Source organism: Haliotis asinina, chromosome 1 (assembly GCF_037392515.1).
Source record: "Haliotis asinina isolate JCU_RB_2024 chromosome 1, JCU_Hal_asi_v2, whole genome shotgun sequence".
In the NCBI taxonomy this organism is placed as follows: Eukaryota; Metazoa; Mollusca; class Gastropoda; order Lepetellida; family Haliotidae; genus Haliotis; species Haliotis asinina.
Window position 1 is genome coordinate 7,507,804 of NC_090280.1, and position 15,602 is coordinate 7,523,405.

The 15,602-nt window shown below is 41.9% G+C and overlaps 2 protein-coding genes across 2 annotated transcripts; both read left to right on the plus strand.

Moving 5' to 3' along the window:
• Positions 1-2,612: 2,612 nt before the first annotated feature.
• LOC137286737 (uncharacterized) lies at positions 2,613-4,456 on the plus strand. Its single transcript, XM_067818751.1, has 2 exons — positions 2,613-2,805; positions 3,249-4,456. The coding sequence occupies exons 1-2, from the start codon at positions 2,613-2,615 to the stop codon at positions 4,454-4,456; spliced, it is 1,401 nt and encodes a 466-aa protein (XP_067674852.1).
• Positions 4,457-4,668: 212 nt separating this feature from the next.
• Positions 4,669-7,392, plus strand: LOC137286823 (uncharacterized). The gene has a single exon (XM_067818863.1). It carries the CDS (start codon positions 4,669-4,671, stop codon positions 7,390-7,392), a length of 2,724 nt encoding a protein of 907 aa, XP_067674964.1.
• Positions 7,393-15,602: the final 8,210 nt, after the last annotated feature.

Sequence of the window (15,602 nt, forward strand, 5' to 3'; positions counted from 1 at the left end):
CTCCTTGTCTCGGTTATATCTGAATCTATGCATAAAGCTTCAGAGTGACACAGTTTGACACGACGTCAGCATTCTGTTTATGATTTTCACCTTTTTATCGATCAATGTTCAAGATATATCTGTCTTTGCTAGCCACATTTCATACATTTCTAAAACATATATATTTTATGCTGTTCAAAACACTGTTAGCCACAAGGCACATAAAAGCCTTAAGTATATTCAGCTAAAAATATCCAATATCGTATTTATACAAAACGAAGACACTACTCAGGATGTAGTCATACCTGATTCTGGATACTGAGTGGAGCAGAATCAGTTTTAGTTATGGGTTTGGGCAGGGTTCATGTTTCTATGTCATATTATACATAAACATAATTTTTGTGGTTTGACATTTTAAATAGTGTTTTTGAGAACTTGGAAACAAAGACAATTTCTGAAAGCATGAGACTAATGCATCAAGAATGGCACTGGTATCCCTATTCAGTTTGCAACGCATCTTTCCCTTGAATTACGCACGTTATGCAGTTTTCGTAGATCCAGTCAAGTAGATCCACGTTATATAGAACGTATTTGAATCGATAACGTTGGTAATATACTCAACATTGTACAAGTACGCATTGTTCTCACCACTTATAGGATAAAACATGATTTGATTTTCTGACAATAACTACTGGCTTAAAATTCTTCAAAGCCATTTAGAAGTTGGTGAGGTAATACAAGACACTATTATGGATGACAACTTCTTTCATTCTTTTAACAGTGTTAAAAGAATTAAAGAAGTTGTCATCCATAATAGTGTCTTGTATTACTGGCTTAAAATTGGTTCACGATGTAGATCTCTCACATGGTCAATGCACAGGATAAATATAAGTAACAAGACGATAACGTACAAAGCGTCGAACACAGCTGTTTAGAACCAGGCAACTTAGTTGGTACACACAGCGTGGCTGGCTGAGTCAGGAAGGCAGAGAGAGATAAGGCAGTGCGGTTGGCCTGTACATCCCTGAGCCCAGATCTAGATTGCACATGCTATATAAAACCTGCACGTGTATTACATGTACTCCCTTTAGACAATAACATACAATCGAATTTAGTCAAGGTTGTCACATACATCACTGCTATCTACTATTATTTAAGAAATGTATGTGTTGTGAAGGATTTGATTTATTCCGCTTAGGTTATTGCATTCCGCTTACCATTCCCTATTTTCGAAAAAAGTTCATGTTTTTCGTAGAACACAAGATGGCGGCCTCCATGTAACCATTGCCATGTGCTCTGGAATAAAGCCTTGAAGCATGAAACATACACATCTTTTCATGGTCCCGCGAGCCGGATACGTTGCCAAATGGATGTACAGCCACTGAACCGTGTCTTTAGTGATGAATCTATATTTTCCAACATGGAAAGACTAACCGACCCAGTCTCCCATGCAGTTACCAATGTCATCACGAAGACAACCCCACGCTGGACATCAACGGTGACAACCTCCACTACCAGTGCCCAAGGTTTGATTCAGAGTACTATGCCTTTACGTCAATCCTCACGAGAGAGACATTTACCAAACCATTTGACAGATTATGTGTTAAATCTCCCGGATGGCAGGAATATAGACAAGTCAGTTCGCTCTGTAGAGAAGTCTGATCACTGCAAAACTAAACACTCCATGATAACCAAGACTTCAAATGTATCCAGACGTTCAGATATGTCAGATGTGTCACTTACCTCTAAACTCAGTGATCTCCAATCAGCAGAATTAACCAGACAAAGAAGGCAACTAGAGTTAGCTGAACTAAAGAGACAGGCTATAGAAGATGCCAAGGTTGATGAGGAAATGAGGGTATTAAATGATAAAGCATATTTAGCTCGCATGGAAGCAGAGGAGCAAATGCTTAGGGCTCGAAAGCGAGCAGAAGACATTGAACGTCTAGTGATAAGGCAGCGTGAAAAACGGAATACTGAACTGGGACGAGAACGCAGGATTCGCAAAGCAGAGAATTCCTTGAAGGAGGCAGATCTTTTGGCATCCATGATAGGAATAGGTTTGAATCCACCAGCTGCAGTAACCACTTCCACCACTATTACCTCATCAACACATGGTCAGCAAGCTGTAATGGCAAATGTTGAAAACCAGGTTGAACAAGTTGTTTTCAAAACTGAGAAGACTAACCAAGAGGTGAATCCTTCCACTCTGCATTCTGTTCATAATGCCATGCCTGTACCATATGAGAAGGAAACTTGTGTGAAACAGGATGAGCCATCCTTGCCACCGAATTTCCCAAACATAGCTGCTGAACCATTCCAAAGTGCTCCAGTTCACCCTTCTTCTGGGGACACATCCCTTGGACCCCAAACTTATGGTCCACCAAGTTTCCCTCATGGACAAAGTCCACCTATGATACCAAACATGACTGAACTATTGATTTCTTCCTCATATGGGATTCCACGACCTTCTTTGCCTTTGTTCAATAGCGAGAAGGAAAGGGACTTTTTCCATTCTCAAAATGGCCCTGGATAATCTGGTCAATGTCCATACTCATTTAACTGAACAGTACAAATACCAGTTGTTGCTTGATAGGCTGGGTGGCAGAGCTAAACGTTTAGCAGAGGCATACATGTATGCACCACAACCTTACTCCGAAGCCTTTGAAGCCCTCAAGAATAAGTACGGTCAGCCTCGTCAGTTAGTTCAAGGAGAGCTTGGAGCAGTTTTGAGTATGCCCTTTGTAAAGTTTGGAGATAATGAGGCATTTGAGAACTTTGCCCTTGCTGTACATTCCCTGGTTGGGATGCTGAAATCTCTGGATGGTGAGAGTTGTGCAGAGTTACAGTGTGATTCCCATGTGGACAGACTGTTGAGTAAGCTACCAGTGAGCTTAAGAGATAGTTTCATTGAACATTGCATCAAGACAGGTGTGATAGGAGAGCACTCAAGTCAAACCTACACATTCTCTCTCAGTTTAGTCATTGGCTTCAGATTAAATCTCAAGCCAGACGTCTATCTGGTCAAGTCACCTCATCATATCATAATGATGACAACCGATCAGGCAGTGGCAACAAACCCTTGAACACAGGTCGATTCAGACGAGTACCACCAAGGAGAAATGAACCAACAATGATGACCAGTTTCCATACGCGATCTGACTCACGAAACCAAAGTACCCGTGCTCCTACATCCAGTACAGTAAGTAGGGATGAGACAAAGATGATGACCAAGTTCAGAGCCTACTGCCCTTACTGCTCTTCCTCAGAACACTATTTGAACTCTTGTAAGGAGTTTGAGAAACTATCATTGGATGAAATTATCAGATGGATGAAAGAAGGGAACCGATGTTCAAAGTGTGCACGTACTCACAAACCAGTAGACTGTACACTCAGGAAAGTGTGCCACACCTGCCAAGAACTGCACTTGACTGTACTCCATGCTGCTGTTAAAGCCCAAACTAACAAGGTATATTCAGTCATGACAGAGAAACCAGCAGTTTATGTTGATCAACCCTCCAAACCATGCTCTGTTATGTTGAAAGTTGTGAAAGTTGTCCTCCATGGCCCAGGTGGTCAGATGGAAACATATGCTGTCCTGGATGATGGATCACAGCGAACTATGATTTTGACATCAACTGCAGAAAGGCTTAAACTCTGTGGTAGAACGGATGAAATCCTCCTGTCAACAATCAGGCATGAATCTTACCGTTGTACAGGGAAGAGTGTCAACCTTTCCATATCGCCAGGTGACTCACCACAGATTCAGTATCCAATATCAAATGCGTTCACCTCACCTTCACTTTGCCTGTCAGAGTACACTTATCCAGTGAAGGATTTGCAGATCAGATGGCCACATTTGAGAGATTATCCTCTACCCTCCATCTACAATGCACAGCCTGTGATCCTGATTGGCTCGGATTATGCTGACCTAATTCTCCCACAGGAGCCTGTGCACTTTGGACCCAAGGGAGCACCAGTCGCTGTACATACGCGACTAGGCTGGTCTTTACAAGGTCAAGCAGACATGCACTTACCACGGATGTCACAGACAGTTGAGCAGTGTCTACTCACTTCCAGTGTTCACCGTGATCCCGAGCTTTGGAGAAATGTTGAGAAACTGTGGCAGGTAGATGCAGTTCCCAATGGAACAAAGGATGTGACCAGGTCAAAGCAGGACAAGCAAGCCTTGGAAACCTTAGAGACATTCACAGAAAGAGTTGAGATGTATGAAGTAGTGCGCTATGCTACCCCTTTGCTTAGGATTAGAAATGGAGTTTCCCTTAATGCCACAGAAGAATCTGTTAAGCATAATCTCATCCGTACAGAAAGGAGACTTAAGTCAAATCCTGAACTAGCTCATGTGCACAAGGAAGAGATTCAGAAGTTGGTAGATGCAGGTTACGTGAAGATTATCAGCCCGGAAGAGGCAGGGAAAAGTGCTGAATCTTGGTACATTCCACATCATATTGTGTAACACAATGGAAAGAATCGTTTGGTGTTCAATTGCTCGTACAGCTATGAAGGCAGAATTTACTTCCTGGACCACTACTTGGATCGTCCCTGATTGGAGTCTTACTGCGTTTCAGACAGCATAGCGTAGCAGTTTCAGGTGACATAAAGGCCATGTTCCACCAAGTGCGACTACTGCCAAAGGATCGACCCTTACTACGATTCATCTGGCGTAGCATGGATCAGACAGTTCCACCAAACATTTATGAATGGCAGGTGCTACCTTTCGGAACCACCTGTAGCCCTTGCTGTGCCATATATGCACTACAGACACATTCACATGGTCACAAAGAGGAAAACCCTGATGTATACAGATCAGTTGCCACAGCTTTCTATGTAGACAACTGCCTAGACAGTGTTCCCACAGCAGCAGAAGCCAAAGAGTTAGTACATGACATGAGTGCTTTGCTGGATAAGGGCGGATTCCACCTCAGGCAGTGGATTAGCAACATACCCTCAGTTGTGGCTGATCTACCCACAGAGGACCAGGCAGCCAATTGTGAACGTTGGCTCAGTCTTGGCGAAGCAGGACTTACAGAAGGAACCTTGGGACTACAGTGGCAATGTGACAGTGATGTGCTTGGATATAGGGTCAAGGAAATTAGCCATGATTGCCTCACCATGAAAGTTATATATCGAATCTTGGCAAGCCAGTATGGCCCCTTGGGATATTTAACTCCTTTCACAGCAAGAGCAAAGGTCATTGTCCAAGATCTGTGGAAATTGAAGAGAGACTGGGATGCACCTATTGTGGAGGGAAGTGAATATGAGAAGTGGTGTTCATGGGAAAATGAGCTACCAAGCATTGAGAACGTGAATCTACCTCGATGTTACACGCCTCATCATGTTGATACCACGAATTCAGTTCAACAGTTACATATCTTCTCGGATGCCTCGGAGCGTGTGTATGGAGCAGTTGCCTTCCTTCGGACAGTGTATCAAGGAAAGGTTTATGTCAGCTTTGTACAAGCCAGATCCAGAGTTGCTCCAAAACGTCAGCTTTCCATACCTCGACTTGAACTCTCAGCAGCACTGGTGGGAGCACAACTTGCAGACATGCTGAACAGAGAACTTACCTTACCTATTGAAAGAGTCACCTTGTGGAGTGATTCAACAACAGTGCTGTCTTGGCAGAAATCTGATTCGTGCAGATATAAGGTATTTGTTGGAACCAGGGTTGCAGAGATTCAAACTCTGACCAACGTTGCAGATTGGCGGTATGTGAACACGAAAGATAACCCTGCTGATGATCTTACTAGAGGCAAGACACTGGAGGAGCTTGCAAATTCTTCCGCTTGGCAGAATGGTCCATCCTTCCTTCAACAATCACCAGATGAGTGGCCGCCTGACATAGTAATGAGTAGCTCCATCAAGGACACAAGCGGTGAAGTGAAGAGTACGTTTTGCGCAGTTACCATGGCTGAAAGCCCAACAATTCCAGAAGTGAGCAAGTACAGTAACTGGAGCAAATTGGTGGCAGATACCATGCAGATCCTTAACGGGGCGGCCAAAGACACACAAGTATGGTTTGACTGGATCAAAACAGAAATGTTCTTATTTCGTAAGGTCCAGTGTGACTCCTTTCCAGAGGAATTCAGTGCACTTCAGTCTCATAAGAAGTTACCAACTGACAGTCGACTGGCTCAGTTGGATCCTGTTTATGATAATGAAAACAATGTTATTCGTGTTGGGGGAAGACTGCGGAGAGCAGAATCTCTGAGTTGTGATGCTCAACATCCTGTGGTATTGGATCCTCATCATCAGATCACTCAACTTATAATCAAAGACTTTGATGAAAGACTGTTACACTATGGTGCTGAGCGAATTTTGGCCGAAATCCGGCGAAAATTCTGGATTCTACGTGGCAGAGAAGCCATTCGTCAACATCAGCGTAAATGTGCCACCTGCAGAAAGAGCCGAGCTCAACCTCAACTTCCCAAAATGAGTGACCTACCTCCTTCGCGGTTACGTTTGTACAAACCTGCCTTTTACTCCACAGGAGTGGATTGTTTTGGTCCAATGACAATCAAGATAGGACGACGTACAGAGAAAAGATGGGGAGTGATCTTCAAGTGCATGACAACACGTGCAGTACATCTTGATTTACTAGACAGTATGAGTACAGATGCCTTCCTGATGGCATTCCGGCGCTTTGTGGCACGTCGTGGCAAGCCCCATGAACTCCTCTCAGATTGTGGCAGCAATTTCAAAGGTGCAGAACGAGAGCTGCGAGAAACTTGGTTGACCATGGAACCAAGTCTGACTAACCAACTAGCTGGGTGCAATGTAAAGTTTCAGTTTAATCCTCCATATGCTCCTCACTTCGGTGGAGTGTGGGAGAGGGAAATCAGGTCTGTCAAGGATGGACTGAAGGTGGCCTTGGGTGATCAGTCAGTAACGGAATCTGTGCTTCAGACGGTGCTAGTCGAGGTTGAAGGAATACTCAAATCAAAGCCACTAGGCTATGTGTCTACTGATGCCAAGGATGTTGACCCTATAACTCCTAACATTCTCTTGATGGGACGTAGAGATGCATCCCTTCCTCAAGTAGTGTACCCTGCTCATGAGCTTCTTGGCCGGAAGAGGTGGCGCCACAGCCAAGTGTTGGCAGACCAATTCTGGAAACACTTTGTGAAATATTACCTACCAACCCTACAGGTGCGACAGAAGTGGCGAGGAGATAAACCCAACCACAACAACTTGGAGTGTAATGATGTTGTCATGATAGCAGACCCTCAGACCGTTCGATCCTTATGGCAGGTAGGAAGAGTATGCAGGACTTATCCAGGTGATGATGGGAGGGTTCGTTCTGCAACTGTCCTTGTGGGAGACCAGGAAGTCACCAGACCGGTGGCCAGACTCATACGTTTGCCAGAATGTGCTGACAGTGATGTCAAGTGACTCTTTCAGTGACAATGATGACATTTTCAGTTTGTCTAAAGCAAATTTTGTCCCAAAATTTTGGGGCGGCTGTGTTGTGAAGGATTTGATTTATTCCGCTTAGGTTATTGCATTCCGCTTACCATTCCCTATTTTCGAAAAAAGTTCATGTTTTTCGTAGAACACAAGATGGCGGCCTCCATGTAACCATTGCCATGTGCTCTGGAATAAAGCCTTGAAGCATGAAACATACACATCTTTTCAGCATGTATGTATTGGATTTATTCAGGTAGAAAGTTGACATTCCTTACATTTTCAAAGCATTATAATAAGAAGGATCTGTTCATTTTCAAATCGCTTTAAGGGGTCTTTGTAGAGTTTTCCCTGCAATTCAGTATATATGCACACTGAGTGTGTTATCTAATTCTACCAATACAGTCATGCAGTCATATTCAAGCAGGGTATTTGTCCTCAAAATTATACGGAATATGGACTCACTGTTTGGAAACTGCTAAATCCATCCACTGCAGGTAATATGAGAAGTATGTACACACAAATGAAAAGAGTGTCGATATCACACTGTCAGGGCAAATGTTATCCACAATTCATTGTTTGCATGGTATGCATGATTTTGTCATTTATTGCTGTATCCTGTGTCATAATGTTATTCACGGGGTACACCAATGTGTATCAATATAACAACGAGAAGAGCCCTTATGATTTTTTCACTCTTTTTGTGGGGACTGGAAGTACGGACTGCACACAGGGTGATATCTGCATGTGATGTTCCTTCAGCATGATTTCATATTTCATCTTGTCAGATTTCACCCCCCATACACGCCGCTTCAACAGGTTGATGGTAGCGTGGACTTGCTCGCCTCCCTGCTCGCCATGCAAGCCTAATCCAAAACCCCAGGTGTTGATCCAGTCACACACGTGATCCTCCAAAAAATGCATTTTGGGAGTAACGCTACTGGACGGGAATTTGCGGCGATAAAAGGACGTACTCTTTTATCTTCTTTTGGATTGTTGGAATTTCTTCACGACCTATTGGCTTGTCATGACTGATAAGTTTATGAACAACAGAACATTTCCGGTTAAGCTCCTCATACACATCCCTAATCCAGTATGCCCGTAATAGAGTTCCATCATGTTTAGTCGTTTTGCAAGCGATGGTTGTAATGCTCCTGCAAAGGTCTTCATACACTTGGGGCTCAACATACTTCTTACAGTGATTCCCCACAAAGGAACGTGCATGATATGCCTGGGGAACAATTTTATGTGACTTCAACAATTTGTCCAAATTTGATGTAACTGGGCCTTTCCTTTCCTTAAGTTTGTTTTCTTGGGTCTTTCTTGATATATTTTTCCGTAGTTTCTTTAATGTTTCTTGTAATTTATTTTCCTGTAACTCCAAATGGGCGAGAGGTGTATTGTCCTCCATATCTTCTAAAAGGGTACTTAATTTTTTCTCTTTCTTTTCCAGTTTCTGTATTTCACGACTTCTCAGAATGTATTCCCCAAATTCAGTATCTGGACTTTCCTCCTCAGTCATTAGAGCATGTCGTCCGATGAGCAAGTCCAGTTCATGACATTCTCGTTCCAGCATTACATGATGTTTTTTCACTACTCCCAGTAAAATATGCAAATATGGTGGGCATACTCTGTTGATGTGCACTGGGAATAGAGGCTGGTGGATGGCATTGTGGTATGCCCCGGCATTTTCAATTTTACCCTGTCCCTTTTCTACAAACTGTCTGTGATCTCTTTTCAGCGTTTTAAGAGTTCTACCTTCCACATACTCTCGACTTTCGGGGTCCTTCTGTATCTGAAATTAAACACCACAGGCAAGGGAATTTGGCAGCTGCACCAGAAATGCCGTACACCTTGGATAAGAAATCATAATCACCAAAGAGAAAGATTCTAAGGTGTTTTCCATGCCAAGTCTGTCCATTAAGTTGCTTGAATTGCTCACAGTATGCTGAAAGTGCGATTGCTAGATTTTTTCTGGTGTCCTTTGCCTCAAAAAATGTTGAAAATGACAGTATTGTGTTTTGAATTCGGTCGTGAAAGATTTGCTATTTGTAAGCTGAGTTTCAATGAACCACCGCCGTGGTCGCCACCTATTTTCAACCAAATTTCATCCTCTGGAATATGTTGGGAGTGCCACGTTAGTTGACCTGAATCATGGTAATTATTGAGAAGTTCTGTTACGAATTTCGGCAGATCTTTCACGTATGCCATTGGGACATCTGATTTTGCGCGTTCACCATCTTCGTTGGTTGTTTCCATTTCAATCATTTTGGAGTCAATGTGGGAACTTAAAATTTGAGACTGTTCTTTTCTCTCAAATGTTTCGTTTTCAAATTTCACGCCTAGTTTTGACATTAATTTCTTTTGTTTTCGATATTGTGTCCAGGAAAGTCCTAAGTAAGCCTTAATCGCAAGCCCATATCTGGAGGAAGCTCTCAGTTTGCTTCTAATGCCCGCTTTTTGGCAAACATTTTCACGTTTTTTCAAGGGAATACTGGCACCCGTGTCGAGCCACCTCCTCGTGGTGGGTGCTGGGTAACGCCAAGAGCTCGCCAACATCCCCGTAGTGGACCCGGGGGCATATTTGGTCCACCAACCCGTTTGCCGTGGGTTGCGGCCCTGTGTCGGCGGAGGAGGGGATCCTGGTGGTTGAGGGCAATAGGGGCCTGCAATCGTGCTCCTGTTGCTCAATACGCCACTTTGGCCCTGACTTCGCCTAGACGGGTGGTCGAATGGGCCCGGTTCGACCAATCGGCTGGTCATGCCAAGCCCTGAGTATGTATATTCTAATGCATAAATTTCCGAAACTTTTTAAAGTTTCTCAAATGTCTTGGCTAAATCTTTATATATTTGAATTTCAAATGAGTCACTTCAATTTTGTGTTGTAATTTGCCTAGAGTATTATGCCCAGAAGGCGGTGGCTCATGGGCCAATCTGGTAGAGTAATTACTTTGTGATTATTCTACTTGAGTATATCATCCGAGTATCCTTGGTGCTGCAAGCTGGAGATCCGCTTGCTTTAGCATTGTCCTTGTGATACTCCATGGCGGGTGGGGAGCTCGGATGATGAAACTATACACTACAACACTTTTTTGAAACCCCTTTAAAAAAGAAACGTCAACTCGATAATGATCAAAGTACAACGGAAAGTTGCAGGACACCCAAACAAATAGACTACTGGCCACGATTTCTGGTTATTGAATCTCCGGACAAACAACCAATCAAATTGAACCCGTTTATTGTTTCTAAAGCAGTTTATGGTATAGCTGGTGATGTCAAAAACATCAAAAGACTGAGATCTGGATCGTTGCTCATAGAGTGCAGCAAACGACAACAAGCAAACAACCTGCTTTCAACAGATAGTTTAGCTGGATCTCCTGTTAAAGTGTCTATCCACCGGACCCTCAATTCAAGTAAAGGTATTGTTAGGGATAGGGATCATCTTTTGGAGGACATGACAGACCTTGACATCATGTGCGAACTTAAAGATCAAGGTGTCACGTACGTGAAACGATTCACTCGACGTCAGAACTCAACAGTAATTCCAACGCATACGTACCTGTTCTCATTTGTATCTCCAACTGCACCAAAATCTATCAAAGCAGGGTATTGTAATCTGCAAGTAGAACAGTACATCCCAAACCCACTTAGATGCTTTAAATGTCAAAAATTTGGTCACGGGGTAAATTCCTGTTTAAATCCTATAACTTGCGGTCATTGCGGAGGGCAATCCCACGTGACAGAAGATTGTGAAAGCAACTACAAAAAATGCGTCAACTGTTCTGGGAAACATTCGTCATCATCAAAAGAGTGCCCAGTGTGGAAGAGGGAAATGGAGGTGAATACATTAAAGCACACTCAAAACATTAGCTATGCTGAAGCGAAGAAACTCGTTCCATCCGTTGATCAAAGTGCTTCTTATGCTTCAGTTACCAAACGACCAACTCCTACTACAGCCTCTGTTGAATGTCAGACAGAACTGACATGGACAAAATCAACCTCACCTGAACTGGTTCCAAATGAAAACCTTGTACAACGCGGAGAATTTGCTACACAGACTGACTCGTTACCAGTTACATTGATGGCATCTCAATCTCGGTCTGTGTCTTCTTTACCAAACGGCTCTACATGCCCTATGACTCAATCGGATAAAACAAACACTAACAGTGAAAATGCTTCTTCGAAACACCAAACAGGCTCGGGTTCGTCCAAAAAAGTAAATGAAGCTCTGGCTAAACAAACTGTCAAAGGAAATCAAAAGTTAAACAGAATCAATCAAAGTGAAAGGCTGGCTAAAGGTTCAACAGATGAGATTCAGCTTTATAATAAGTTTGGATCCCTTGAGGACATGGATGTGTCCGACCATGGCAATGGTAGGACACATAGCTTGTCACCGTCAAGGAAGGCGCGGGGTAGATCTCCTGTACATCCTCCTCGGAAGAAATAATGTCTTCGTCTATAATTCAGTGGAATTGCAGAGGACTCAGAAATAATTTTAATGACTTACAACTGTTAATCCAGGATCTTAATCCGTCAATATTCTGCATTCAAGAAACCTATCTAAGGAAGACGGATAATTTGGATCTACGTCATTTTAATGCATACCATTATTTTTCTCCCCCAGGCGACAGGGCCACTGGTGGATCATCTATCCTGGTGAGGAATAATGTTATTCATAGTCAAGTCACGCTCAAAACAAATCTCCAAGCCGTGGCAGTGCAACTTACATTACAAGTTGCATTTACCCTTTGTTCATTGCATCTTCCACCATCTTCTTCTGTTCAGTTACGTGATTTGCAAGCTCTTTATGATCAACTACCTAAACCCTGTTTGATCATGGGTGATTTAAATGGCCACAACCCACTCTGGGGTGGTATTAATACAAACACCAAAGGTAAATTACTGGAGGATTTCATCTCAAATAATGATCTTTGCATTTATAATGATGGTTCAAAGACATATTTACATCCTGGCACGGGAACATATTCAGCTCTCGATTTATCAATGACTGATTCTACCCTATTTAGTGAATTTGAGTGGTCAGTCCATGATGACCTCTGTGGAAGTGACCACTTCCCAACAATATTAAAACCTGTCAACCCATCTGATGTTCCACCATCATTACTATGGAATTTTAGAAAGGCCAACTGGGCTTTATATGAAACCCTGTGTGCTGACAAACTTAGACCTGACTGTTTTCTTAATGTTCCCGATGCTATAAAAGATTTTTCTGACATACTAAACACCATTGCTGATGAGTGTATCCCAAAGTCCTCTGCAATTTCACACATAAGGAAACCATGGTTTAACTCTGATTGCAAACAAGCTAGGAAGGCACGGAAAAAGGCCGAACATTATTTCCGTCATCACCCTATGGTTCATAATTTGAACAAATTTAAAATCCAAAATGCTAAAGCTCGCCGTACTTTCAAGCAAAGTAAACGTAAATCTTGGCAAAACTATGTATCTAATATCAATTCCCGCACGCCTATATCTAAGGTATGGAATATGATCCAGAAAATCAAAGGTAAGGGCTCTAGATCTAGTGTTCACCATCTCAAAGATGGAAACCAGTTATTAACTAATAAAGCAGATATAGTCAATAAACTTGGAGAAACACTGGCGCAACATTCTTCTTCCTCGAATTATGTACCTCAATTCCAAAAGTATCAAAAACAGCAAGAAAAGAAAGCTATTAATTTTACTTCAGATAACGGGGAAGATTACAACGAGGTATTTTCGATTCATGAGCTCCATACAGCTCTTGACCAGGCCCATGATACTGCTACAGGAGCTGATAACATCCATTATCAACTTCTGAAACATTTACCGGAATCATGTTTAGAGACCCTTTTACATATATTTGATGATATCTGGACATCTGGAAAGTTTCCTTCTTCATGGCATGATGCTCTAGTTATCCCTATCCCTAAACCTGGACGTGATCATACGGACCCTTCGAACTATCGGCCTATATCGCTAACGAGCTGTGTTTGCAAGACCATGGAACGCATGATAAATAATCGACTTGTTTGGTACTTGGAAACAAATAACCTCATTACAGATATACAATGTGGTTTCCGTAAAAACAGAAGTACAGTCGATCACTTAGTGCGTTTAGAATCATTTGTTAAAAACGCACTGATCAATAAACAACACGCTGTATCTGTCTTTTTTGATCTTGAGAAGGCATATGATACAACATGGAAATATGGCATTCTGAGAGATTTACATGACTTCGGCTTGCGAGGTCGTTTGCCTGAATTCATTGCCAACTTTTTAAATAACAGACAATTCCAGGTCCGTGTGGGTTCTACCCTGTCTGATCATTACAATCAGGATCAGGGTGTTCCACAAGGCAGTATTTTGTCCGTCACTCTTTTTAGCATCAAGATCAACAGTTTATCAAAAGTTTTAAACGATTCAATTGATGGATCGTTATTTGTGGATGATTTTAATATTTCTTGTCGTGGCAAAAATATGCATACCATTGAACGGCAATTGCAGTTGTGTTTAAACAAGATTAATAAATGGTGCCTTGAAAACGGCTTTAAATTTTCTAAATCGAAAACTAACTGCATACATTTTTGTCGTAAATACAAACCACATAAAGACCCTGAACTGTCTCTAGATGGCACGCCGGTTAAAGTTGTGAAGGAAGCCAAGTTCTTTGGTCTAATCTTTGATTCACACTTAACGTTTTTACCGCATATTAAATCACTTAAAACTAAATGCCTGAAGGCGCTTGACCTATTGAAAGTGGTGTCAAATTCGAAATGGGGAGGGGATCAAGCTACCCTTCTCCATCTATATCGATCACTTGTACGGTCTTAACTTGATTATGGCTCCATCGTCTATGGTGGAGCCTGCAGAAGCAATCTTAAACTTCTTGATTCTGTCCATCACCAAGGTCGAAGACTCTGTCTTGGGTCCTTCAGAACTTCACCAATTGACAGTCTTTACGTTGAGGCCGATGAACCATCTCTTGCACAACGCCGTATCAAATTATCTTTACAATATGTCACAAAACTATACTCTAACGAATCTAACCCTGCATATAACTGTGTCTTCAATCCTCTTTATGAGGATTTATATAGCAAAAAGTCTTCTCTTGTTCCACCTCTTGGGCTCAGAATAAAGCCGTTTATTGCTGCTGCTGGTATTACGCTGGACAATATAGCTCCTTTCCGTCTTCTTTCCTCTCCCCCTTGGCAGTTGGTTAGGACACAAATTGACCTAACATTAACGATATTTAAAAAATCAGAAACGAATGAATTACAGTATAAACAAGAATATAATCAATTGAAACATACATATAACAATTACAAATCCTCATTTACAGATGGGTCCAAGGACGGTGTCACTGGATCCAGAACAATATCTTCTAGATTACCAGACAATAGTTCTATTTTTACAGCAGAAGCTAACGCCATATTAACAGCTCTTAAATATATTCAAAGACACCCTAAACGTAAACAGTATATAATATATTCCGACTCTCTTTCTTGCCTTCAAGCTATTAAAAATATTTCCTGTAAACATTCACTTTTAATAGAAATTATGGAACTGTATAATACTCTTGCTACTGGCCAATACGACATCGTCTTCTGTTGGTTACCCAGTCACGTAGGTATTTCTGGGAATGTGATGGCCGATCTTGCTGCCAAGGCAGCACTCACCAAATCTGTGACACCACTTCTTCTTCCATATTCAGATTACAAAGCTTGCATTAGAACGTATATCCGCGATCTGATGCAGAAGAGGTGGGACACTCAAGTAGGTATAAATAAATTACATGAAATAAAACCTTATATTGGTTATACTTACTTGGGCTGTCAGTCCAGATTTGAGGAGGTCATTATGCGACGATGTCGCATTGGCCATACGAGGTATACTCACGAGTATCTATTAAAAGGTGAAGATCCTCCGTTTTGTATCCCTTGTGATGAAAGAATCACAGTCAAGCATGTCCTGCTTGACTGTGTTGAATATTCCATCACAAGGGATAAATGTTTTAATTCACGAACTTTGAAGGATCTTTTTAATTCTGTTAGCTCTCATTTAATTATTGCATTTTAAAAAGAATTAGATTTGCTAAATGAATTGTAAATAGAAAAATATTTTATGCTTGGAAGTTTGAATTAGTAGCTTAGAGTGTTAGTGGCTGTATCCTCGAGGGGGGTTAAAGCACTGTAAAA

Bases quoted from the DNA above. Each gene is read 5' to 3' on its own strand.
- LOC137286737 (XM_067818751.1), top strand. From the start codon at position 2,613: ATGTATGCACCACAACCTTACTCCGAAGCCTTTGAAGCCCTCAAGAAT. The intron at 2,806-3,248 runs GTGAGAGTTGTG...GCTCTTCCTCAG, and splicing joins GATGCTGAAATCTCTGGATG to AACACTATTTGAACTCTTGT.
- LOC137286823 (XM_067818863.1), top strand. From the start codon at position 4,669: ATGGATCAGACAGTTCCACCAAACATTTATGAATGGCAGGTGCTACCT.